At 48.1% G+C, this 27,589-nt stretch overlaps 1 protein-coding gene across 4 annotated transcripts; it reads right to left on the bottom strand.

Moving 5' to 3' along the window:
• Positions 1–1,919: 1,919 nt before the first annotated feature.
• On the bottom strand, positions 1,920–27,589 carry ASB1 (ankyrin repeat and SOCS box containing 1). Of its 4 annotated transcripts, XM_063790957.1 has the most exons (6): positions 27,061–27,227; positions 20,487–20,628; positions 18,169–18,471; positions 9,437–9,822; positions 7,511–7,783; positions 1,920–2,383 (listed from the first exon to the last, which is right to left on the bottom strand). In XM_063790957.1, exons 1-5 carry the CDS (start codon positions 27,107–27,109, stop codon positions 7,656–7,658), a joined length of 1,008 nt encoding a protein of 335 aa, XP_063647027.1. In that variant the 5' UTR covers positions 27,110–27,227; the 3' UTR covers positions 1,920–2,383; positions 7,511–7,655. The 4 variants fall into 4 exon arrangements, with proteins under 4 accessions (XP_063647027.1, XP_516189.3, XP_063647028.1 ...); XM_516189.8 differs by having other exon boundaries at positions 1,920–7,783; positions 27,061–27,589; XM_063790958.1 differs by lacking the exon at positions 18,169–18,471 and having other exon boundaries at positions 27,061–27,231.

The raw sequence follows: 27,589 nt of genomic DNA, 5'->3' as shown, positions 1-27,589 counted from the left end.
TGAGGGCATGTCCTGGGCCACGTCACGTGTGAGGGCATGTCCTGGGCCACGTCACGTGTGAGGGCATGTCCGGGGCCACGTCACGTGTGAGGGCATGTCCTGGGCCACGTCACGTGTGAGGGCATGTCCTGGGCCACGTCACGTGTGAGGGTATGTCCTGGGCCACGTCACGTGTGAGGGCATGTCCGGGGCCACGTCACGTGTGAGGGCATGTCCGGGGCCACGTCACGTGTGAGGGCATGTCCGGGGCCACGTCACGTGTGAGGGCATGTCCTGGGCCACGTCACGTGTGAGGGCATGTCCTGGGCCACGTCACGTGTGAGGGCATGTCCTGGGCCACGTCACGTGTGAGGGCATGTCCTGGGCCACGTCACGTGTGAGGGCATGTCCTGGGCCACGTCACGTGTGAGGGCATGTCCGGGGCCACGTCACGTGTGAGGGCATGTCCTGGGCCACGTCACGTGTGAGGGCATGTCCTGGGCCACGTCACGTGTGAGGGCATGTCCTGGGCCACGTCACGTGTGAGGGCATGTCCTGGGCCACGTCACGTGTGAGGGCATGTCCTGGGCCACGTCACGTGTGAGGGCATGTCCTGGGCCACGTCACGTGTGAGGGCATGTCCTGGGCCACGTCACGTGTGAGGGCATGTCCTGGGCCACGTCACGTGTGAGGGCATGTCCTGGGCCACGTCACGTGTGAGGGCATGTCCGGGGCCACGTCACGTGTGAGGGCATGTCCGGGGCCACGTCACGTGTGAGGGTATGTCCTGGGCCACGTCACGTGTGAGGGCATGTCCTGGGCCACGTCACGTGTGAGGGCATGTCCTGGGCCACGTCACGTGTGAGGGCATGTCCGGGGCCACGTCACGTGTGAGGGTATGTCCTGGGCCACGTCACGTGTGAGGGTATGTCCTGGGCCACGTCACGTGTGAGGGCATGTCCTGGGCCACGTTACGTGTGAGGGCATGTCCTGGGCCACGTTACGTGTGAGGGTATGTCCTGGGCCACGTCACGTGTGAGGGCATGTCCTGGGCCACGTTACGTGTGAGGGCATGTCCTGGGCCACGTTACGTGTGAGGGTATGTCCTGGGCCACGTCACGTGTGAGGGCATGTCCTGGGCCACGTCACGTGTGAGGGCATGTCCTGGGCCATGTTATGGATGGCTAACTTTAGGTCTTTCCTTTTAGGCTGGTGAGATTCCTCAAAGAAGTCTCGTTCTGCTTTATTTCTTGCTAGAGGATACGACTGAGCTATGGATTTTAGATACTGAAGGCTGAAAGCGGCACACCTCCTCTGGTCTTTCACGGGTTTGAAGTAGGCACGGTTGCCCAACTGTGTGGAATGGGGAGTCTAACGGCTTCTTAAACAGGCCTCGGCTCCTAGTTTCACCTTATCTCACAACTACTTCCAGGGGTACCTAGAAGTGCCAATTCCAGATCCTCTGGGAGCTCTGCAAGACAACTCGGATGCTCGGATGTTCCCATTTCTTTCTTACAATGTAGATTTCTCAGGTGTTTCTAAGTCAACTACCATTCACCTATTTTCTGGAGAGGTTCCCAATTTTGTTGCTATTTTTAATCATCCTGGTGGATTTATGTTTTTAAAAAATTCCCAGTCATATCAATGGGATTTCAGGAGGAAGCAATGGTAAACAGCTACATCTAGCTGTACAGGAGGCTGGGACATGAAGCCTTTATTCTGGGAATCCAAGTGTCCAGCTAAAAACTTTGAGTTGTATTATCACAGATGGAGAGAGTGGATGATGAATGGAAACTAGCAGTCTCTGCCACATAAATCCAGTTAGTTTCGAGGCAGAGAGAGACTGAGACCGCTCATGATAAAAAGCCGCCTTTGCAGGAGAGTAGGAGAGGTGGCAGAGGTTCCGGGACAAGGAATGAAGAGGCAGAACACACAAGGAGTCGCTGACAGACGGATGCATGTCTTTATTTAGTTCGTTCATGCCAGGTTCATCCCACATCTTCACATCTCACCCTCCCACCGTCAAAACAGGTCCCATGTAACAACAGGGGGCCAAAAACAACAGGCTTGCCCACAGTCTCCATCACCCCCCACCCCACGGAACACTGTGGGGACAATGGTACCTTGCTTGAAAGCCACAGGTTTCAAACACTTTTAGGGGCACAACTCTCTTCAAACTGGAAACCACGAGCCACGTAGAACAGGCTGTCAGGGAGTTTCAACCTGGGCAACATTTGGGGTACGTCCCTGGAGCCCCAAGTTCCCTCAGAGCAGGTGAAAACTCCTGCTTCAGAGCCCTTCTTTCTATCCAATCACTTGAAACGTTCCATAGAAAGAAGAAAGAAAAAAAGAACTCCCTTCTTGAAATGCGAATACCAAGATTTCACACGACCAACACTTCCACCTGTTGAAATAAACAGTCCACAAAATTAAGGCATTTGGGGGCAATTAGAGGGAAGTAAAGCATTTACTAAAGTTACAACAGCATATCAAAAGTGTTCATTATGCTTTTGAAGGCTCTTAACTAGGCACAAGGGCAGAAACAGTCACAGTCCCGGCCACTGCAGGCAAACACGTGTTGATTACCAAAGCAGAAAGGGAAACAGAGGGCTGGTGGTGAGCATTCTCTTCAGCAGGTCCCCAGGCACCAGGCCCCCCTCCAAGTCATGCCTCACATGCCCAACAGCAAAGAGAAGCAGTGGGAGCTGTGCAGACACTGCAGGGCAGGGCACTGCCGGCTACATTACAGCAGCAACTGTACACACGAAACAGCTTCTTCATAAACACCATTCTCAAACTGGATTTATGCATATTCATACACTACCTAGTATATCTAAGAGATCTTGAAATCAAAGCAACATAAAAAAGAGAGACTCGCCTGCATTCCAGGCACTGAGCAACGACATGTCAAGGCAACAGAAATCCCCCTCCTGCCCCCACTCACTTCTCCATCCCACTGTCTGCTGAGAATTTCTAGTATTTATTCCACACATCACTGTACACTTCAAAATCTGCACATTCCTCTCCGTGGAATTCTCCTGGGATGTGAATCCCACCCACGTGCATCATGTACACATCTAAACTGTTTCATTCCACACTGAGAGGTTCGGGTTTGGAGCGTTCATTCCACACTGAGAGGTTCGGGTTTGGAGCGTTCATTCCACACTGAGAGGTTCGGGTTTGGAGCGGGAGGAGGGGAGTGAGGCATAAGTGAGAAAGGAGGTCACATGGCCCAAACAGGTACTTCCAGGAGGCCAATCCCAGCCGGTGGGGATCCAGGCCCCAGGAGGCCAGGCCTGCTGGCCGAGTACCGACAGCCAGGTGAGGAGGCAGAAGCTGTAGCCCTAGAGCCAGAAGACCCACACTAGTGTCATCACCAACATACAGGGGGGCCACAGGCTCCCAGTGCCCAGGTTAAGGTGCAGTCCTCACCGAGAAGGCCACATCAGCTTCCTGTGAGTGTGTCCCATGGATCTGGGGGTGGCCAGAGGCCCATCACCACGGGTGTTTGCACTTCCTAAAACCGCACGCAGCGATCTCCAGACTCGTTCTCGGCCATGAGCAGCAGAAATGCTGCAGTGCTGTCTGCCAGTGTACAGGCTGTTCAGGAACCCAAGAGGAATTTCTCACCAATACGTAAACATGCACCACAGCTAGACTGCGGTTCCCTGACTTTGGGATTTCAGAGACAGGTGAACTTAAGAAGAAATTCTGGGGCTGACAAACAGCAACCAACATTTTGTTTTGCAACCAAGAGCATTTCAAAAAGCAAAAATATTGCCCTCTACTTTTACCTTCATTACATAAAAGGAAATTTTATCATCCAAATAAGGAAGAAAATAACTTCAGAATAAAGAACAATCCTTTAAGTTGAACAAATGTGACTTCATCAATTATTTACCATGCTGTTCTCATACGCCTCACCTGCATAGAGCACTCTGTCCCCAGTGCTATGCTGTGGGCCACAAGGACTCTGGCCCATCGGGGTCCACAGTCCAGCCCGGATCTCCCAGGGTCACACGTTCATCCAGCCCTGTCACCATCTCAAATGCATTTCCACTAAGAAGAGGGACAAGTCACCAGGACAGCAGTTTACACACACGGAGACTGCTTGCGTAACACATTGCTTCCCATGTGACCCCACAAAACCCTGCCAGAAAGGCGCAGCAGGAAGCCTTGTCCCTGTCTGAAGTGGAGCTGCCTCTGTTAACAGGGATGTGGCCAAGGCCGCACGGATGGCAGCAAAGCACAGGCCAAGCGTCTCTCTCAGGCAGACTCTTCCTTGGCTCAGTCCTATGTCTGCTGTATCTTCCTCTCCTTCTCTCAAGAACTTTTAATTTGAAGAATCAATTCATTGAAAAAGGAAAAAGAAAACTTACTAAAAACAATTGTTCCTTCTCTTTAAAATTACCTGTTTAACAAGTACATTTTAACAATGTACTAAATTTTCAAATGTCAAAAGAAAACACCAAAAAACAAGCATTGTTGCCTTAAACACTTTTCTGGAACAAGGCAGAATATAAATAAATAAATAAATAACACGAGTGATGCAAAGAGTCACAGAATGTGGGTGATATTGATGGGTTTATCTAAAACCCCTCACCCGGGACTCCAAAGCTGAATTCTCAGAGTTACCAACGTTGTCCCCCACCCCACCACAGCCCAGCCCAGCCCATCTGTTGACAGCAGCCAAGGCCCAGGGCCCAGGACTGTTCCACAGCCAGCAGCTGCCCTGGCAGTGGTGACAGTCAGATGCTTCTGGGATGCAACCAGGGGCAACCTTCAGGCTCCTTCCCCCAGCCCATCGAGCCCCTCTCCTAGGGAGGACTCCGGGCCAGCCAGGCAGCAGCCTCACTGAGGACCACGTTTCCCTGCCCCATGGGACTTGGGCGCCCCAGGGCTTAGAAAGGTGATTTCCTAAAGTGCTTAGGTGGAAAGTGCGACTCTTCCTATTCTGTAACCTGTCCTTGCCAACAGAAAAAAAAGGGAGCTTTAGTGAAGGCAATGCCACTAAAACCCAGGAGGAATGACCTTAGCTACCCACCCTGTTTTCAGATTCATATTTGGCAGCTATGAAACAAGATACCAAACCTCCAAATTGTTTGGATTCTGAAAAAATTGGCAAAGGCTGGCTTGAACAGAGAGGAAGTTGAACATGTCCTCTGCAAATGAAAAGCTGAGACCCTAGACACCTGCAGGCCAGCCAGGCTGGGCCACAGGCCAGGGAAGGGCCATGAGAGGACCCCTCCTCCAGCTCATTCTCTCCCCAGATACATCATTCCCTGGCCAGGTCTGGGTGAGTCTTCTCTGCAAGGATCCATTCAGTCCACTCCTCCTAGAGAGACCAGGGGCAGTGACCTGGTCCCTCCGAAACAGGCCCTGGGCTGTGCAAAGGAGCATGACGCCCATGCTGCCACATCTGGGTCCTTGCCTCTGTGCAGCCTGAAGGTCACACCACCACACTCATGCATGGGACTCCCACGAGGCAGCATTCCCAGGTGCCGCTTCCCAAAAGGTTCAAGAACTGAGCCACCTCCTGCACCAGGCAGGGCTGAGGAGGCCTCGTCCTTAACAGGCCCCTGCAGAAAGTACTCAGTAGAGCAGACGCAGAGCATATCGTGTGTCTACAACATGGCTCACCTCGAAAAAAGCCACCCTCCTCTGAGCCCAAAGGGTGGCAGGAAGAAGAGACTCGAGGTGGGAGGAGCTAAACAGTAAGCCAGTAAAGAGCCAGAGTGCAGGGAGCTAACCAGCCTCCCTGAAAGCCCCTATCAGCCCTACCAGGGTGATGAGCCACTGCCTACGACCTCCAGTGACAAGGCCCAGTCCACTGTGGTGGCTCCAACTTCCATATCATCATTCCTTAACTCCCTACAGCTCCTGCCCCAGCCACAGCCCAATTTTTGTCCTAGTCCCACTTTGGTACCACAAAGAACACGCCTACTCCCTCTCCCGGGATGAAGCCCCTGCAGCACCCAGCCCCGGCTGTCCTGGCCCTCCCCAGCCGCTCACCACCTGCGGTTCCTCTCCTATCTTGGGAAGACCCTCCTGGCTTCAGCAGGACCCAATCCCAAGCTCCCCTCGGGAACAGCACACAGCCCACATTTACACAACCATCACAGCTTCTAACAGTGTCACCTCAGCTGAGGAAACACCTCCCGGATTGCATTTTCCCCTCTGAATCACCCGAGGACTGTTCTTCCCTTCGGAACTGCATCTGCACATACACGGGTCAGCTGGGGTGACCCACACAGAGCCCATTTGTGACACAAGGGGTTGGGGGTATAGAATTCTATCCTCTGGCTGTAGAACACAATAATGGCCAGACACTGCCTGCCTGCTAAGACACACAGTGATGCTACTAAGTAAATAAAACGGTATCATTGTTCAAGTTTTACAAATTGGATTTCTCTTATTACAGAAAATCAAACACAGATTTGAAATCTGCTCCTTCCTAAATATATCTGAAGTTTAGAATCACCATGGATCCACACAATGGTCCTCATGGGCTTCAAATGACGAAATGTGATTCACTGGAAACAGCAGCAACCTGGGAGGGCTCTGAGGCTGCAGCCACCAGCCCACCTGCCGGTGACCCTCACACCTGGCTGTGCAGCCCTGGGTGAGGGGAAGCCCAACCCACACAGCCAAAGCCATCAGCAATGATAACCCAGGCCATCTCTCTCCCGGGAAAGACTTCTGACCTCACTGCTATCCCCTGCGTAGATTCTAGAAGCAGCGACCAAGACAAAAGAGAGCAATCAACCAACCGCCAGATGTTCTGTCCACTGGACAGCATGCGCCTGGAGGCTCATAACCACCCAGAGGACTCGCTGCATTTTTCACTTTCTGGTACGTGTGGGGGACAGACGACAGCGCCTCGGGCATTTTCCTCGCCTATTAGAACTGGCAGTGAATGCTGTTGGAACGGTCCTTGGTCCCAAGGAAGGCAGTCATTTCCTGGGGAGTTTGGTGTGGGCCTCCTAAAATCAATCACTGGAAGCTCCCTAAGGTGAAGTGGCAGAAAAATCGTGACACCTGATGAGAGGCACAGTAGGTGTTGGAACAGGTGCCGTGCAGCCAGGAAACCACCCTTGAGTGAAGACACTCACTATGAGACCTCCATCGCAAAGAGAGAATACTGAAGGGGCAAGGAAGGGGCGTGTATGACAAGTGCATGTGTTACCCCAGGAGCAGGGAAAACCAACCAGCAAGTTCATGAACTGCATTTCTGTCCTCTATTTTGCTTACGAAACTCCCTTTTCATTGAGATACTAGAAGGCTTTAATCGAACCATCAAATTGAGAAGTAGAAAAATAAAGAGAAGCACAGTTCCAGAAGTGCTGGGAGTCTTCCCTACAGGGAAATTAGTAGGCCTCCAACCTCAGCCCCTACATGTACATATCCCATGGCCCGTTACATTAATATGCAACTGAAAATCCAGAACAGAGAACTTGGGAAAAACAATAATAACTTTAGTATAAGCGTCTCAGCTGACAATGACCCAAGGACTGTTCAGCGGCCCAGGCACCTGAGGAGCAGTGACAGTCTACGAGGACATCTTCTGCAGCAACAGCCATCAGGAGACCAGCAGCAGCACAGCACTCAGGGCTCGGTGTCCACCTCCCCGCAGATCACCTTCTCCCTCGCTGGAATCAACCGCGGCACTTGGGAGTCTACTCATGGAGTAGAAACTTCTTTATGGGGTCTGGCAGAGGCAGCGAAGGAATCAGATGAAGCCGGTGTTTGCCAAGAGCTCTTCTCACAGCCACACGGCACAGACACAGCAAGGTTCTGGGAACACCTGAAGGCCGTGGGAAGAAAGAGAGGGATAGAGGAAGGTTCATTCTATTCCAGTTATAGAGAGAAAAGGCAGCTGGGACTGCCAGCCAGAAGTGCACCAATGCTCACTACCAACTTCAAAACGCTCAGTGAAACACAAAGTGATGGCTTTTCCTGATGGATGAGGAGAGCAGGCCCCAGGGAGGAAGGTCTTCTTATCTGCTCCTTCTGTTGCAGGAAAGAGCGAAACCTTTCCAGCCTCGTTAACCCAGGGCATCTGCTCCCTGGATCACAACTCGACCGTGTTTAATGCGCTAGAGAAAGAAATCAGAGTGGACCACTGAAGGCCCCAAAAGGTGCGGGCCGTGGACGCCCAGCCTCTGTCAGCCCCTTCCCTTAGTCAATCCCTGAAGCTCCACCAGTGCCTGGGGAACACAGGCTGAGCAGTGCTTGAGGGGCACAGGCTGACGACTTTGCCCCCAACGAAAAGAGCACAGCCAAGTTCTGTCTCGATTAGCGAGGAAGCTGAGGAGTGGAACAGTCCTAAACGCAAGCTGCTTCTTCTATCAGTATAGCTCCCAGCTGACCATTCATTAACTATTTGTGGGAAGGCTACACAGGAGCATGCTTTAATGAACTGGTTTAGGGAAATCCAGTAACAAAAACACAATGAATTTAAAGTCCTTTGAGAGGCAGGGAGAAGGAAGAGGTTATGAACTTGGATGTCTCAAGACCCAGACTGGGAGCGGTGGGAGGGGGTGACATGTGGGCAGGAGGTTAAAGACAACACATGAGGTCAATGTCTGAATCCCAGAGAGCCTCGGATAACAAGACCAAGCTATGGATCAATTCCAATCTCTGGTGCTACTGATGCATTAATCGTTAACAAAATCTTTCTTCATAAATAAGCAGACCAGGAACTTTATTGTTACAAAATTTAGGCTTATCACACAATCCAAAGTAGCGATACTTGAGTGGAATTGAAGAAAGGAGAGTAAGGAACCCTAGAAAGCCCCGCTTGCAATTTGTTTTAAGGGCTCATTTAAAAACCAGGCATAAAAGAAGTCACTGTCTATAAGAATCTGGGGCCACAGGTCAGAGCAAAAGGATAAAGAGAATATAATTCTAGGCCAAAGCAGTGGCTCGTGCCTGTAATCCCAGCACTTTGGGAGGCTGAGGCGGGCAGATCACTTGAGCCCAGGAGTTCAACACAAGCCTGGGCAACACAGCAAAACCTCATCTCTACAAAAAACCCAAAAATTAGCTGGGCATGGTGTGCGCCTACAGTCCCAGCTACTTGGGAGGCTGAGGTGGGAGGATTGCATGAGCCCAGGAGGTCATGGCTATAGGGAGCCATGATTGCACCACTGTACTCCAGTCTGGGTGACAGAGCCAGACCCTGCCTCAAAAAAAAAAAAAAAAAGAGAGAGAGAGCATAATTCTAGGAGTTCTGACAACACACATGTACTTTTAGAGATTCCCTGATATCAGTTCTTGGTATTCAGGAATTTAAAAAGAGAAGATCAATCTGAACAACCATCTGGAAAACTGCGAGTGCTAACTGAAGATTTTGGCCAAGTGCTCAGGTGGAGGTTTTTGTTTCTTGTTTATTGCTACATCTTGATTCGTTCAATCAACCCAGCCCACAAGTCGGAGCTGAACTCAAGCCACTTACTTCTGGCCTCTTTAAAGACCTGCAAGGCCTCAGGGTCCACCTTTCTTCTTCCTCTCGACTCTGGGCCCAGCGATTCCCACTTCACTAGATTCAGGTTGGCTCCAAATTCTACCAGCAGGCTCACGAAGGCTGCCTCACAGCCGTGGCGCAGAACAGCATCCATGACGCACCCAGGGGAGCCCCTGTAGAATCCCTGTGTGTTGACAGGACCATTGCAGTTGAAGTCGGGGTTCGCGCCAGCCAGGAGGAGCAGCCGGAAGCACTGGAGGTTGTGGTAGGCTGCGCTGATGTACAAGGGGCAGACCACCAAGGAGGTGAGCCGCCGGGAGAATCGGGGCTGGACATCAGGAGTCAGGTGGTGGTTGACGTCAACATCAGCCCCGTACCTGCAGGGAAGAAAGGGAAAGTCAGACTGTGCAGGGGACTGACCACAGCCCACAGATCCCACAGATCCAACAAATCCCACAGCCACCCTGAGCAGAAGGCCTTGATTCAGTGACACCAGGCGCTGTAGGAGACTCCACAGATCAGATAGCTTCACTACGTTCAGCAAGATAAGGTAGCAGGAAAGAACTTGGAATCCCCGCACACAGAAAAATTCCTAAGGGAAGTCCTTCAAACCATTAAAGGTCCAATAATCCCAAGGCTATTTAAACTATTTCAGAGCAAAGAAAAAGAAGAGAAACTTACAAATTCATCTGATGAAACTGGCACAATAACCCCAAAACCCAACAAGGGCCAAAGCATAAGAAAAACTACCAGCTAATTTCATTTAGGAGTACCAACTTTTAAATCTTCAATAAAATTTTAGCCAAAGAGAATCCTTAAGTATATTAAGAAAACAATATACCATGACCTCATGGGAGTTATCCCAAGAATGCACAGGTAACTCCAATATTAGAAACTCTATTAATATAATCCATTGTAAAATGAGGCTGAGGGGAAAATCCTCTGATTATCTCTGCAGATGCAGAAAAAAAAAAAAAGGTGGGCATATGACAAAACTCAAGAGCTATGCGTGTTTAAAAATGCTCAAGAAAACAGAAAGTGATGGCTTTTCTTTAACATGATAAAACATACTCCCTCAGGCCAGAAGTCAGCATCTCATTTAACAGGGAAAGGCTAGAAGCACTCCGGCCAAAGCTGGAGCAAGACAGACTCCTGCTTTCCAGCCTCCTGTTGAACACTGGTGTTAAAGGTACCCTGTGCAATCAGGCAAGAGAAAGAAATTAAATGCATAAAGTTGGAAAATAAGAGGTAAAAATTTCCTATTTTCAGAGGATACAATGTGTCTGAAAAGCCCTAAATAATATGGGAAAACAACTAACAAGCAATGAGAGAACTTATTGAAGTAGCAGGTTGTCAAACCAATAGGCTTCATATAAAAAGTAGAAGGAAAAATTCCATTTATTATAGCAAAATAAATTTTACTATGACATATCTAAGCATAAACGTAATAATAAATGTCCAAAATTTGCATAACAAAAATGATAAACTACTACTTAAAGTCAACAAAAGTAGACCTAAGAGAATGGAAAGACATAGCACAGTACTGATTAAGACCCAACATCAAGAAGATAATTCTCCCTAAATTTATTTTATAAATGAAAATGTCATTACTAGAACTAAATAAGTTGATTACAAACATAAATAAATAAAAATAGCATCCCCGGAGCTACATTAGTTGATATATAAAGTTCATCTGTAAGATGAAAGAAGATGAAAAAGTCAAGCAAGAAGGGGGTGGTGGGAGGTAGCCACACCATAAGTGAAGTTTATTATAAAGGCTAAAAATAAAACTGTGGCATTGGTATGTGAACAAAATGGACAGAATGATGGAACTTTACAGAAAATCTTGAAATGGGCCAAATTGCACATAGAAATTTCATATATGATAAAGGCAGTATCTCAAACAAGGGAGGGTGTAGATGTTTTACTAAGTGTTTTTTGGGGTAACTGGACATCCATATGGAAAAAGGTAAAAGTATATCCATTCACCATAGCATATACTGGAATAAATTCCAAACTGACCATAACTTAAAACGTAAAATATGAAACCATGCAAAAACTAGAAAAAAACCTCTAAGTAAAATTTGCCTAATTCTGACACAAAATCCACAAATAAAATGTTTTTAACATGAAAATTTTTAAAAGAAAAACTCTTGCATAGCATAAGCATGACAAAACAACATAAGTAAATGTAAAACAAGCAATGAAAAATTGGGGAAAAGGGTTACAAAGGGTTAATACCCTTAACGTATAAAGAGCTTCTAAAAGAAAAAGATCAATAGCCCTACAGAAAAATTAGAGAGATGGGGCGGGGCGTGGTGGCTCATGCCTGTAATCCCAGCACTTTAGGAGGCCAAGGCAGGTGGATCATCTGAGGTCAGGAGTTCAAGACCAGCCTGGCCAACATGACAAAACCCCATCTCTACTAAAAACACAAAAATTAGCCGGGTGTGGGTGTGCCTGTCATCCCAGCTACTCGGGAGGCTGAGGCAGAATTGCTTCAACCCGGGAGGCGGAGGTTGCAGTGAGCTGAGATGGTACCGCACTCCAGCCTGGGCAACAGAGCGAGACTTCATCTCAAAAAAAAAAAAAAAAAAAAAAAAATTAGAGAGATGGACAGCTACAAATGGCTCTTAGCCACATGAAAACACACTCAGCCTCACTCGGAACAGAAATGCAAATTAAAACTATTCTGAGATATCACTTCTCACCTATCAGATTGGGAAAAATCCAAAAATTTATTGACCAGGCTTTTAGGAAACAGGAAATCTCATTCATTGTTTGAGCAATGAAAAGTGAACTTTCCCCCTGTAGAGTGGGCAATCTGTCAATCGCTAGCAAAATTACATATGCATTTACCCTTTGACCCATCAATCACACTGCTCAGGATCTATTTCCAAAATACATCTGCAAAACTATGGAAAGATGTATGCACAAGGCAATTCATTAAAGCAGCATCCCTAACAGCTGGAGACAGTAAACCACCCACGTGTCCACTAACGGGACTGGCTGAATGAACTGCAGCTCATCTGCACAACGCCGCCCTGTGCAGCTCTGAAAAGGAGTGAGGGGGGTCGCTGTACACTGCTCCGGAGCAGCCTCCGAGCACAGGAAGAGGGAGGGAAAGCAGCACAGTGAAAGTGTACAGTCCACTACTGTTTCTGTAGGGGAGGAGGTTGCAGTGTGCTTATGGTAAACCATGGAACTTTTTAAATGGTTATCTACTGGGGAGGGAGAGAACAGGATCAAGGAGACAAGGATACAAGCTAGATTTCCAAAAATTTATACCTTGGCCAAGCGCGGTGGCTCATGCCTGTAATCCCAGCGCTTCAGGAGGCCAAGGCAGGCAGATCACTTGAGGCCAGGAGTTCGAGACCAGCCTGACCAACGTGGCAAAACCCCGTCTCTACTAAAAATACAAAAATTAACTAAGTGTGGTGGCGGGCACCTGTAATCTCAGCTACTCAGGAGACTGAAGCAGGAGAATCGCTTGAACCCAGGGGGCAGAGGTTGCAGTAAGCTGAGATCATGCCACTTCTCTAGCCTGGGCAACAGAGCGAGACTCCATCTCAAAAAAAAAAAAAAAAAAAAAAAAATTGAAAGCAAAAAGAAACACATGAACTCAATCAGGTATCCAGCTGGTGCCATGATGCGCTGCCCACTAGGACATCTTTCTTTTCAGGCACACTAAACATCCAGACTCCCATGATTAGCACAGACCACTCCCAGCGTCACGTTCACCTGAAAGGCCCCAGGCCAGGACTCACAGCTTGTCGGCAGGGCAGCGTCACACAGCTCTCCACGTGGGCATGCACACAGCCATGAGTGAGGTAACCCCTAGGCCGCCCCTCCTATTCCCCAGTGACAGCCCGATGGGAGGAAACAAATCTCACATAGGGCAGGTGCAGGAGCCACCTGACTTAGAAGCCTCATTCTCCACCAAAGCCAATCTCTAAATGACTCCATTTACTTTACTTGTCCTTGTCACTGTACTCAGAGATGACCAAATATATGGCTCTCTATCAGACGTTTAGGGTTCTTCCAGGCCAAGTGCAAACTACCAATCATTTTTACTCTGAACAGGGATCAGTCAACGAGGGGGCCCTGGCTCAGAGTCAGAGTCCTGACAAGGTGAGAAGGCCACCTGGCATGAGAGGTGAGAGCCCAAACAGGTCAGGAGCCATGTATGGGAAGAGGCAGCAAAAGGGGGCTGGCTGGTGCCACACAGGGGACAACAGGACAACACAGTCAGTATGTGGAGGGCAGGGGAACTGGGTTTCTCACTGGTGAAAGGAGAATAGTAAATGCGAAAGGCAGAAAACTAGGATGAACCTTGTGGCATGAGCCTGGATTAAAGGTAGCCAGGTGAATTCCTGTCAATGTATATAAAGAAATATAAACAGAAATGTGGAATGTACATACAACCTTAGCTTGGTCCAATAGGAGGGCGTGAAAACTGTGATACCCCAAAAGCAACAGGCACTCCTAGTGTCCAAATGTAGGGTTCTGCACACCATTCTTCACTAAAAGAAACCAGGACTCCTAGGAGAAATGACTTATTCCAGGACTGAGGCAGTCAAAGTGCAAGATGAGCCGAGAATATCTTGTTACAGGAGAAAGTGAGGAGCTGCTCACAGAATGACTAAGGTCATGTCAAAAGGACAGAGATGGCTTGAAGCAGCTATCAGTAGCCAAACTGAGACAATACGAATATCAAAATAAGTAACAATAATAATGAATTATAACTCATTGGATAATATCAGAAACCATGAGTCTATACTAACAAATAAATAAATGAACAAATTAAAAATCTGAGATGAACAGGACATATACATGGTTGTAAAGCACCTCTCCTCAAAATACTACTTACAGAGAGAAAAGGAATAGCTTTACGGGAGCGAAACATGGCAGGCACCACCTTAGTCAAATAACGGAAGTGAGTATCGGCAGTAATGGACACACTGCGATCACACGCAGCCTGATAAGAGGGGAATGCGAACACAACCTCCCTTTGCGATTCCTGCCCAAAACGCATGACATGACTCTAATCTGAGTCAACATTAGAGCTGGCACCTGTTTTCTTGAGCTTTCATCAGCCCACACAGTCCCGCAATGTCTCACAAGATTCGTCACCACCAAAGTATTTCATTTGTAATAGGAGAGGGCAATATGTGGGGACCAGCGATGACGGGACCAGAACACGCAGGGTGCAGGGAGGACAGAACTGCATCACCTTCTATGCCACAATCACAGCGCTCGCCAACAGGTAAGGCCAGCAACCACGCCTTCTAACCGTCTCCTCAGCACCATCCTGAGTGTCCAGAGAAACGCTCCCCTGGAACCAAAACTGCTGCTTTCAGGAAGCACAGGCCTGAGGACCAGCACACGGACCAACACGCTCACATGACAATGAGGTTTCCACTACAAACACAAACACCACCCACTCTCCAACCAACACACTCACATGACAATGAAGCTTCCACTACAAACACAAACACCACCCACTCTCCAAGACATTCTAGGAGTGACAGGGGAAGCATTCTAAAACACACAGAGCCAACAAGAAATTGATATTTCATTTCATACACCCAACCAATTAAGCAAAGGAAAACTGGATCTCAAGCAGTGATGGTTTTTTTGCTTATTCTTAGGGAAAATCTTCCAAAACGTTTGTAATTTTTGGGCAATATGACAATCTGGTATTAGCTGAGCTGTGGGAAAGATAGCCCTTCATCCACTCATAAAAATATACTGGATGAGATCCAGTTAATTTTAATCCTGAATATTTTCCAAATTCCTCTATTGCTTTTAATATCACTGGCAAGGAACCACTGGGAGAACTCAATAAATCCATATAACTTTTGCACATACAGAAATACCACTCTGTACCTTTTTTCTAAAATATGAGCAATACATATCAAGTGAATTTACAAATAACAAAATGGAGGTGACTTACAGAGGGACAGAAAATTGCAACAGTGAAAGATGAGAGCCCTAAGGGGGAACTGGCACATGGAAAGCAGAAGCTAAGTTATTTCCAGAGAACATCACTGTTCAGTAACTTAACCGTATCACTCTACTATCCAAGAGTCAATTATCTTGGAATTTAGAATATAGAAAACTTTTTAATAGAATAATATATGTTCTTGGTACCACCTTGTGAAAGTAATGTCCTGTGCTCCAGTGAGGGAGTAAGATGTCTTAGTAACGTTTTCGCAAGAAGGGCATCTGTGGCCGGGCGCGGTGGCTCACGCCCGTAATCCCAGCACTTTGGGAGGCCGAGGCGGGCGGATCACAAGGTCAGGAGATCAAGACCATCCTGGCTAACATGGTGAAACCCTGTCTCAACTAAAAATACAAAAAAAATAGCCGGGCATGGTGGTGGGTGCCTGTAGTCCCAGCTACTTGGGAGGCTGAGGCAGGAGAATGGTGTGAACCCTGGAGGCGGAGATTGCAGTGAACCGAGATAGCGCCACTGCACTCCAGCCTGGACGACAGGGTGAGACTCCGTCTCAAAAAAAAAAAAGAAAAAAATGAAGGGCATCTGTATATGTACTTCTCGGGCAGCCTGCAGGTAACTCAAAGCAGTTGTGCATCATGAATTGACTGAAATACCCAAAGGGCTTTCTGGAACCAACATGGAATTTCCCTGATTGATCCTACTCAAAAGCATTTCCAAATTAATAGCTTACATTCTCCAAGGTGCAAAGACAAGGGACTGCGGTAGCTTAGATAATCAGGTTAGAAATCCTTAAAAAGAGGGAAAAAGCCTTGCAGCTTTATCACCCTCTAACGTAACAACCTTACCACTCTCATTTCTTTAGCCTCCCAAAAGCCAATTGTGTAGCTATTTAATTTATAAAACCCTTCAACAGGAAAAACATTTCTCAGTACCTAATTTAAAGACCATATTCCGTGCTGGGTAAAGGGAATCCCAGGTCCCTGCTCATCAGAGCCACCCTGGCTGCAGCCTATAACAACAGAACCCTTACCTAATCCTTTTCAATACAGAAAAATTTCCCTGAGAACCAGCTACCTAAACTGCACCCTGTCCAAATGCAGAGCAATTTGGTCTCCAGAGTAAAAGAGGGAAAAAAGCATCTTTGCTGGAAAGAAGTCACTAGAAACATGAAAAATAAAAGCAATCTGGTTCAAAAAGAAAAAAAAAAAGGCAACCATTAGTATGATTAAAATAAGACTGTAGGCCAGGCGCTGTGGCTCACGCCTGTAATACCAGCACTTTGGGAGGCCGAGGCGGGCGGATCACGAGGTCAGAGGATCGAGACCATCCTGGCTGACACGGTGAAACCCCATCTCTACCAAAAATACAAAAATTAGCCGGCCATGGTGGCGGGCACCTGTAGTCCCGGCTACTCAGGAGGCTAAGGAAGGAGAACTGCTTGAACCCAGGAGGCGGAGGTTGCAGTGAGCCAAGATCGCGCCACTGCACTCCAGCCTGGGCAACACTGCAAGACTCTGTCTCAAAAAAAATAAAATAAAATAAGACTGTAAACCTAGTATAATGGAAGAGGAAAGAAAAAAACAACATATAAGAAGAAAAGATATCAAATGGAAATAGTTACAAAACAGAAAGATAACAGAAACAGACCCCAACATCAGCTATAGCAATAATGTTCACTGTATTAAAAAGCAAAAACTCCTAGACAAATAGTTCTACACAAGCACAAACAGAACTACTGAAACTCCCTAGGATTAAAACTAAATATTACATAATGCCATGTAAATGGGCCTTAAATAAAACTAATAGTACTCTTGTTTTGATACAGCATAATATGTAAGCAGGAACTTTTATGAGCTCAATTAGCATCAAAATTTTCAAAGCAAAACCTATTCAAAGTACAAGGGGAAAAAATGGCAAAATCAAAAATGTGATCAGAGACTAACAGAATTCTTTAAATTTCTGGCAGATCCAATGACAAAAATGTAAAAAAAAAAAAAAAGAGAGAGAGAGAGTGCTAACCTAACAAAGTATAATATGTAAACAAAACACCCATGGTCATGTACTTGTTTCAAGCATTCACAACAATGTAGTCTGACATTAAAAAATAAGAGAAGCCAGCATTGTGGTGCACACCTGTAGTGTCAGCTACTAAGGAGGCTAAGGCAGGAGGGTCACTTGAGCCCAGGAGTTTGAGGCTGCAGTGAGCTATGATCACACCACAGCACTCAAGCCTGGGCAACAAAGTAAGACCCCATCTCAAAAACTAAACAAAAATAATAATAACAATAATTTTTTTACGTCAAAGAATCCCCAAAATGAAAACTATCTGGTCCATATTATCTGAGCATAATACAACAAAAAGCATTATTAAAACCTTATCTTCCATAACTCTAAGAACAAAGAGGAAATCAACTTCAATTAGAGCTATTTAAATAATAAGGAAAAAGCCTAGAGAGGATGGTCAAAACTATAGTAAAAGGTAAATTAACGTTGCAAGTTTGCATTCTTAAGAAAAAATGAATAAGCAATCAACTCAAAAGGGAAAAAAAACTAAAAATTAGAAAAAGATAAAAGTAAATATAAAGGAACAGATAAGCCGAAAAACAAAGAGACCTGATAAAGCCAAGAGGCAGCTCTTTACAAAGGCCAGCAAAACAGGCGAGTCATCTAAAGAGCCGAATTCTAAAGACAGAAAAACTGCAAAATACAGAGAAGAAAAATAAAGTGGCTGCAGGAGCCAAGCGAGCTCCACAGTACTGGCCTGATGAGGGCCTTCAGGATGTCGGCCCGGCCCACGCGAGAGGCGTGGTAGACAGGGGTGCTGCGATGGTGCCGGCTTCCGTTGGGGTCCGCGCCAGCTTCGAGAAGGATCTGGGTACTCTCTAGGTGCCCGTTCACCACAGCCACATACAGGGCCGTCTGTCCTTTTACGTCCACCAGATCCACCTCGGCCCCCTTCCGGATGAGGAAGTCCACACAGCTCCCATGGCCTGCAGTGGCCGCGATTCGCAACGGTGTGCAGGGGAGCCAGCCACAGCACCAGACAGACTTCTCGTTGATGCGGCTGCAGGAGGAACACAAGGGGGCTCATGAGAGGCAGCCGCAAGACAGGGACAGGCTGCACTGCCCCCCTCACCCTGGCAGCATGGACACGGCCCCCCTCTGGTTAATAACACCTCCACCTGGGCTCTGCCTTCTGAAATGCTCTCACACCTTTCCCCTGTGGGACCGGGGCATGGCAGGGCAGGCATTACGAGCCCCATTCCAGAGACAGGAAACTCAAGGCACCTGCAGAATGATCAGCACCAAAACTAAGATCTCTAGTTCTTAGATTTCCTGACTGCTGTCCGAAGTGCCTTCCTCTACAAAGGTGCGAAGGGTCTGCCTGGGAGGCAGTGCCAAATGAACAGCGCACTCGCCCGGGAGTCTGGGTAAGAGCCCCTAGGCTGCTCTTCCCCAGTTACCATCTGTGAAGGCTTGAGGCTGGGCCTCTCTAGGCCTCAGCATCCTCACCAGGACTAGGTGACTATGTAGGCCCCCAACCTCTAACACTGCACAAATGATGGCCTGAAGGAATCACTAAGGTGGCACGGGGGCTACACCCCTGGCCAAGAGCGGCAGAGGAACCTGTCCAGACTCAGCTCTCTGCAGATGTCACAATCAGACTGCAACTGCCTGCCCCACCAACCGACCCAGCAAGGCAGTGACCGCAACGGGTTCACAGCGAGCTCCCAGTGTCACTGAGAACAAAGCTCAGAGGCCCAGAGCACCAAACCAGGGCCCAGGAACATGCAGTGGAAGCAGCTCCCAAGCCAGCCCTCGGGGCTCCTCCGCCAGCTGCGCCTAGGCTCTGACTGCCCAGGAAAGTCGAGGAGCACTCCAGGAACTCATCACCAAAGAAGTAAATAGCAGTGGGAAAATGTAAAGAACCAGAGATGCCCTGAGCCTGAGTAAAAGAAGGAGGAGAAACAGTGCTGGGAAATGCAATATAGAAAGACTTGGGCTGAGACCTCACCGAACTCTATTTCATTCTGTTACATCTGCAAGTTGAATTAAGGTTTTCTTTGGGCTTGAGTCACCCACTTTAAATATCTGTGCGTAATCCATCTGTCTTCCTATGACAGTCCTTTCTGGTATTTTTCTTTTAAATACTGATATCTGTTCTGATGAAATACTGCTGAGACACTTGAAGGAAATGAAGAAATACATTCCTGTACTGTTAGAAATCCTTTTCTTGGGAACTATGCAAAGAAAAGTTGTGGCATTAGTTTCAGCACCAACATGTAGGCATTGCTTCTATCACCGCACTGGCATTTGGGTCCTGAAGGGAACGCAGAGACACAACAGCAGCATGGATAGTTCCTGGCTGCTGCTGAGTTTAAGCTCTAGCTGGGACTCCAACCTTAGACCCGCAGAACAATCAGAGAACACTCCAGAGAGCAAGCAGACTCTGCTCCCCCAGGTGTCCTGAGCAGGGAGAGGGAAGGGCAAGCATCACTTGCTGCGAAGGAAGGGCTGGAGCCATTTTGTGGGGACAGGCAGAGTTTGGCAAGGCCAGGACAGGGGACCACTGATGAGGGGAACAGAAAGGAGAAAGCTGATGAGGTAAAAGGGCCTAAGGCTGAGGCCCAGGTCCCGGGGGCAGATGACTAAGGGCCTGAGAAGCTAGAGGAAAGGGCACTAGGGAAGGTGGTGAAGCAGGGTGAATGTACAGAAGCGCCTGCAATCAAGAGCCACAAGAAACCCAAGATGGGGCGGGGCCGCCACTGAAGAGGGAAACAGTGGTACCTTCAGGAGTGACATCAGGAGGCTGAGGCCCACAGAAGGCCAGAAGTTGCCAGAAAACACTAAGGTTAATGGCAGAGCAGGACCTGAACTCAGGTCTCCCTGCCCACACTGTCTGGCTGTCTCCTACAACTCTGACCATGCTGCCTCAGTCTCCTTTATCCCCATCCTCTAAAACTGGAACACATTCCTCCCAACATCAAGGTCTTCATCTGCACAGGGACTGTGGGGCTCAGCTTCACGCAGACCTTCAGGGCCCTAGTACCCGGACCAGCCCTGGGCAGCGCCGCTCACCTCCGGTAGCTCTCCTCTTGCAATAGGCTCCTGAGGGTCTGGAGGTCCCCGACGTAAGCTGCATCATGGAGCCTCGTGTCCTCACAGTGCTCCAGCGGGTGATCACAAAATTGCTCCCTCAGCCACTCCTTCAGATTACGACCTGCACTGAAGAGAGGGGATCCTGTTAGCTCAGGGAGGCCCTGCCAAGACTAACCAAAAGGGGGTGCCATCTGCAGCGAGCCTTCCCTCTCCCAGCTACGGGGCACCTTCAAATGCTCAAGAAATAAACCACAAGCTGGGCATGGTGGCACGCCTGTAATCCCAGCTACTCAGGAGGCTGAGGCAGGATCACTTGAGGCCAGGAGTTCAAGATCAGCCTGGGCAACACAGCAACACCCTGTCTGTAAAAACAAAAGAAATAAATCACAGAAAATAGTAGAAACCTTCCCTTATTAAATTAGCACACTCCTGACACCAACGCTGACAAGAATAATTTTTTAAAAGTTGATGGGGCCCAGGAACTATAAGCCAAACCTACTGAAGAATAAAGAAACAAGATCCTAAAGAAAATATCAGCAGATTGAATCAATATTGTGTCAAAGAATCCACTGATAAGGCAAACCTGAAGAATACGGATGCAAGATCCTAAAGAAAATATTAGCAGATTGAGCCAGGCGAGGTGGCTCACGCCTGTAATCCCAGAACTTTGAGAGGCCGAGGCAGGCAGATCACGAGGTCAAGAGATCAAAACCATCCTGGCCAACATGGTGAAACCCCATCTCTACTGAAAATACAAAAAATTAGCTGGGCGTGGTGCCGCGCACCTGTAGTCCCAGCTACTCAGGAGGCTGAGGCAGGAGAATTGCTTGGACCCAGAGGCAGATGTTGCAGTAAGCCAAGATTGCGCCACTGCACTCCAGAGCCTGGCGACAGAGTGAGACTCGGTCTCAAAAAAAAAAAGAAAAAGAAAAAAGAAAATATCAGCAGATTGAATCAATATTGTATCAAAGAATCTAGCAAATATCTTAGTACTGGTATTTGGGAATATCTTAATAGTGGGAAACTATGAAGGAGAACATAGTCATCTCCTTCACTACAAAAAAGACATACGGCAAAATCCAACGGCTGAGCAAATGCTGCTATCTGCTACACGGGTGACTCCCTACCACGCTGCCCTGGGCAACGGCCACAGGGAGGCCTGCCTAAGAAACTCCTCAGACAGGTGCACTTGACCATAGAGAAGTCCCACCTCAATAAAAACGAAGGTTAAAAACACATGTACATAAATATAAATCCAGCCCATTTAATGAAGACTATAAAACTCAAAAACAACACAAAAGAACAGAATAAGCAGAAAAAACACCAAGTACTTGGATTAAAAGATTCAATAATCAAGGAATTTTAAATAAAGCGTGACCCATTTCTTTGGGGTTTTGTTATCAGATGTCACAAAAAATACTCTAAAGTTTATTTTAAAATATAAGGGAGAAGAACTTTTTTGGTTTTTAGTAAGTGTACAGAGAAAAGACCTACCCTACTGGGTAACAGAACACTCATCAGAATAAAAAAGAAAATCAAACCATCAGCTGCCCAGAAAGATCTCAGTATAAACAACCTAATACCGGCAGCCTTCATTTCACTGCATTTCACTTTATGAAGCTTCACAGGTAATTGTGTTTTTTTACAAACTGAAGGTTTGTGGCAACCCTGTGCTGAGCAAGTCTTTTGGAGCTATTTGTCCAACAGGATGTGTCCATTTTGTGTCTTCTGGGTCACAATCTGGTAATTCTTGCAATATTTCAAACTTTTTCATTATTATTTTATCTGTTATGGTGATGAGTGATTTGTGATGTTACTATTGTAATTGTTTTGGGGTGCCACAAACTGTGCCATATGAGACAATGAACTTAATCCATCAACGTGGTCTGTGTTCTGACTGCTCCACCAACCAGCTGCTCCCACTCTCTCCTCAGGCCTCCCTGTTCCCCAGACACAATATTGAAATTAGGCTAATTAATAACCCTACAACAGCTTCTGAGTGTTCAAGTTAAAGAAACAGTCACACATCTCTCACTTTAAATTAAAAGCTGGAAATGATTAATTTTAATGAGAAAGGCATGTGGAAAGCTGAGAAGGTTCAAAGATAGGCCTCTTGTGCCAAACAGCCAAGTTGTGAATGCAAAGGAAAAAGAGCTTGAGGGAAATTAAAAGTGCTACTCCTGTAAACACACAATTGATAAGAAAGCAAAACAGCCTTATTGCTGATACAGAGGAAATCTGAGTAGTCTGGAGATACGATCAAACCAGCCACAACATTCCTTTAGGCCAAAGCCTAATCCAGAGCAAGGCCCTAACTCTCTCCAATTCTATGAAGCCTGAGAGAGCTGAGAAAGGTGCAGAAGCAAAGTGTGAAGGTAGCAGAGGTTGGTTCACGAGGTTTAAAGAAGCCATCTCCATCACACAAAAGTACAAAGTGAAGCAGCAAGTGCTGATGTGGATGCTGCAGCAAGTTATCCAGAAGACACGGCTAAGATAATTGATGAAGGTGGCTACACTAAACAACAGATTTTCAATGTAGAAGAAACAGCCTTCTATTGGAAAAAAAGATGCCATCTAGGACTTTCATAGCTAGAGAGGAGAAGTCAATGCCTAGCGTCAAAGCTTTAAAGGACAAGCTGACTCTCGTTAGGGGCTAATGCAGCTGGTGACTTTAAGTGGAAGTCAGTGTTCATTCACCATTCCAAAACTCCTGCCTGTGCACTATAAATGGATCAACAAAGCCCAGGTGGCAGCACATCTGTTCACAGCATGGTTAGTGAATATTTTCATCCCAATGTTGAGACCTGCTGCTCAGAAGATTCCTTTCAAAATACTACTGCTCGCTGACAATGTGCCTAGTCACCGAAGAGCTCTCATGGAGATGTACAAGATTCATGCTGTTTTCATGCCTGCGAACACAGCCATTCCGCAGCCAATGGATCAAGGAGTCATTCTGACTTTCACGTGTTATCATCATTTAATACATTTTGTCAGGCTATCACTGCCATAGGTAGTGGTTCCTCTGATGGATCTGGGCAAAAATGAACTGAAAGCCTTCTGGAAAGGATTCACCAATCTAGATGTCATTTAGAACATTTGTGATTCATGGGAGGTCAAAATATCAAAAGGAGTTTGAAAGAAGTTAATTCCAACCCACATGGATGACTTTGAGGGGCTCAAGACTTAAATGGAGGAAGTAACTGCAGATGCAGTGGAAATCACAAGAGAACTAGAATTACAGCCTGAAGATGTGACTGAACTGCTGCAATCGCATGATCAAACTTGAATGGATGAGCAAAGAAAGCAGTTTCTTGAGCTGAAATCCACTCCTGGTGAAGATGCTGTGGACACTGTCATAATGACAACAAAGGATTTAGAAGGCCACATACACTTAGTTGATAAAGCAGCAGCAGGGTTAGAGAAGACTGATTCCAATTTTTAAAGAAGCGCTACTGTGGGTAAAATGCCATCAAACAATGTCTCATGCTACAGAGAAATCTCATCAAAGGAAGAGCCAGACAACATGGCAAACTTCATTGTCATCTAAGAATTACCATAGCCCCCGATAAGTCAGGAGCCATCAATACTGGAGCAAGACCCTCCACCAGCAAAAAGATTGTGACTCACTGAGAGCTCAGATGATGGTTAGCATTTTTCAGCAATAAAGTATTTTTAAATTAAAATGTGTACATTTTTAGACATAATGGTATTATTGTACTCGGGTTTTTTTGTTTGTTTGTTTGTTTGTTTTTGAGACGGAGTCTCACTCTGTGGCCCAGGCTGGAGTGCAGTGGCGTGATCTCGGCTCACTGCAAGATCCGCCTCTCGGGTTCACGCCATTCTCCTGCCTCAGCCTCCCGAGTAGCTGGGACTACAGGTACCCGCCACCACACCTGGCTAATTTTTTGTGTGTGTATTTTTAGTAGAGAAGAGGTTTCACCACGTTAGCCAGGATGATCTTGATCTCCTGACCTCGTGATCTGCCTGCCTCGGCCTCCCAAAGTGCTGGGATTACAGCCATGAACCACTGGCGCCTGGCCTATTACACTCTTAATAGACCATAGTATCATGTAAACATAACTTATATATGCACTGGGAAACCAAAAATTTCATGTGACTTGGTTTACTGCAGTATTCACTTTATTACAGTGTTCTGGAACTGAACACACACTATCCCCAAGGTATGCCTGAATGTGATAAACCGGCATCACAATCAGCGAGAATGGAAAAGAGTATTCAACAAACGGCATTTGTACAATTACATACTTATTAGGAAATAATTGAGTTATTCACCTCACATCATAACCCAAAATAAACTCCTGAAGATTTAAGAGTTTTGTAAAAATAGTCACACAGATTCGTGTGTAAGTAAAGAGCAAAAACTCAGACCGCTTGGATTCAAGTCCCTGCTCTGCCATGCTGTCCTAGTGTGAGACCAGACAGGCAGGTATAAAGCACCCACTCCATAAGGGCGCTCTTTCCAGATGCTGACATTGTTTTTTATATTAAAATTAATCTCTTTTGAGTACTACTGTACATGAGACTCAACCACAGGTGAAACGGGGGTGATGAGTAAGTGTCCCAGCTCTGCAGGGTTTGACAGTCCATTCAGTTGCTCATGCTGATCCCACAACCAGACCGGCCGCAGATCAACAAGCCGGCATGAACAGCTCTTTAAGCCACCACCCCAGTCTTCCTTCAGTAACTATCCTCCCCTGTAATTACTCCACAGTTGCGGTTACTATAGGGTGAAAAAGTTCAAAGTCGGAGTGGGAAAGATTCAGGTGTAGGGCAATAACCAACAGGTAAATGGCGGCCACAGGACTTTTGCTGAGCCCTCTTCTGGGCCCCCTCTGCTGGCCTCTGTGCCCTGCTCAAAGTAGACTCAGAATCTTTCCCCAGCTCCAGATTCAAAAGCAACTTCAAGTTTGTGTTTTGCTGATCAACTACTCCAATGACAACACAACTGCCCCAGGATAGCACTTAAGCTTCAATTGAAAATCTGTTGCCCCTCTACCAGGGCCGAAACACACTGAATAACAAAACAGCAGTGCATGAGGATATAAAAAGGAGCCCTCAGCCGAGTGTGGTGGCTGCCGCCTGTAATCCCAGCACTTTGGGAGGCAGAGGCGGGCAGATCACCTGAGGTCTAGAGTTCGGTATCATCCTGGCCAATATGGTGAAACCCCGTCTCTACTAAAATACAAAATTTAGCCGGGCATGATGCCAGCACCTGTAATCCCAGCTACCAGGGAGGCTGAGGCCGGAGAATCGCTTGAACCCGGGAGGCGGAGGCTGCAGTGGGCCGAGATCACGCCAGTGCACTCCACCCTGGGCAACAAGAGCGAAACTCCGTCTCAAAAAAAAAAGGAGACCTGTGCAGCCGACAAAGCCAGTGTTTATTCCCCAGGAACCCTCTTTATACTGGGAAGTAGCTGTTGGTCCTCTTTTTCCCACGGAACACCCATCATTCCGTCTCTCACTCTCACATGAGATGACATCCTAGACCCTAAGGTCCTGGCTGTCTCTGAAGTCAAAGTCAACGCCAACCAAAGCCCAGGATGGTAGATGCTTTGTCTGGCTTTTTCTGGTCACTGCAGTATCTTCTGCTGGGTCTAGCCAACAGCAGGTCTTCAATACAAGTCTGTTAAATGATTGGAAGGAGGTGCAGAGGGAGGGATGGATGGAAAAGCCTATCTGCACCAGTCTCCAAGTCAATCTTTTGAGATTTTTAAGAAATGTATTGGTTTATTACTAAGAAGGAGAGGAACCCCTCCAAAGACAAATATAGGCATGTAAAGAAAGCCCAGAACACATGAAACTATTGGCGAGAATGGCAAGCTCAGAAATCCAGCAAGAAGGAACTCCCACCACACCACCGGGAAACGGGAACCTGTCCTGACCGCTTCCTTCACATCTGCATGGTAGGGACACTTCAAGGTGGAGACCCTAAGTAGGACAGTTATTTTGGAAGGTGGGTGTGAGCCTTTCTATCTGCCTCCCTTGCTGGTGGGCCAAAGGCCCCTGGACATGTTGTGTCACTGACGAGCTCGCTGGAGACGGCGTCCCCGTTGTCCCTGGTCTGTGCCTGTGGTGGGTGGGAAGGCTGCCCCGCTGTACCACCGGACACGCCGTGGGCGGCAGAATGGTGAAAAAGTGCCTGCCCTCCCGAGGGCTACCCTCTAGCCAGAGGGTAGCTTTCCTGATCCGTGCGCTCAGAGCTGGAAGGTGGCCCACGTCCTACTTTTGCGGTTGGGTCATATCAAATCTGTATCGGCTAACGGGAAGGAAGTTACGAGCAAGTTCCACCGGAAAGAAAATCTAGCGCGGGGACTGCACTCGAGGCCGAGGAGCGGGCAGCGCGTCCGTGGTGGGGTCGCCCAGCACTGCGAGCCGCGCTGAACCCGACCCCCGGCCTGCGGGGTGCGGCTCCCTGGCTGCCCCGTGGACCCGGCCAGCCCGGGACGAGGACGCAGGGCCTCGGCAGGGACGCCGGAGCCAGCCCTCCGCCATCCCCACACGCCCCGCGGCCCAGTGGCCGCGCGCACGTTACCTGCGGAGCCCGGCCCTGCCCGCCCGTCTGGGCTGCCGCCCTCCGCCATGGATGCTTCGGCCTCCGCAGCCGCCCCGGGCCCGCGCACGCCCCTCGGCCAGGAAGCAGAACTGCCCGCGACCACTTCCGGCGCCGAGGGCGATGGGGGGCGCGTCGGGGTCGCGGCTTCCGGCGGGCGCGCGCCGGCCTCACTGGTTTCCGGGGCCGCGCAGGGGCCGCGCCTCCGCTTCCGGCCTCGCTGTCTAGCGAGATGCTGGCTGGTCCCTTCGTCCGGCGAGAACTTCGCGAGTAACCGACTCTCTGGATGACGGCCGCGCTGTGGTTTCCTCACATAAGAAGCCAAGGAGTCGGAAAGCCCGTTGCCTGAAGCAGCAGCCTGGGAATTTCGGTCCGGCGGGCCATCCCCACCCCCACGGACGGGGCGTGGCTTCTGCCAGATGTGGGCGGGGCCCCGAGGGCCGTGGCGGGCGGGACCCGGGCCTCGGCCGGGCTGGCTTGGTCCCCGCAGGTGCCCCTGCTAGCCACGAGC

The sequence above is a fragment of the Pan troglodytes genome, chromosome 13, assembly GCF_028858775.2.
Source record: "Pan troglodytes isolate AG18354 chromosome 13, NHGRI_mPanTro3-v2.0_pri, whole genome shotgun sequence".
In the NCBI taxonomy this organism is placed as follows: domain Eukaryota; kingdom Metazoa; phylum Chordata; class Mammalia; order Primates; family Hominidae; genus Pan; species Pan troglodytes.
The sequence above is the reverse complement of the archived record's forward strand: the minus strand, read 5'-3'. Positions and strand labels throughout refer to the sequence as shown.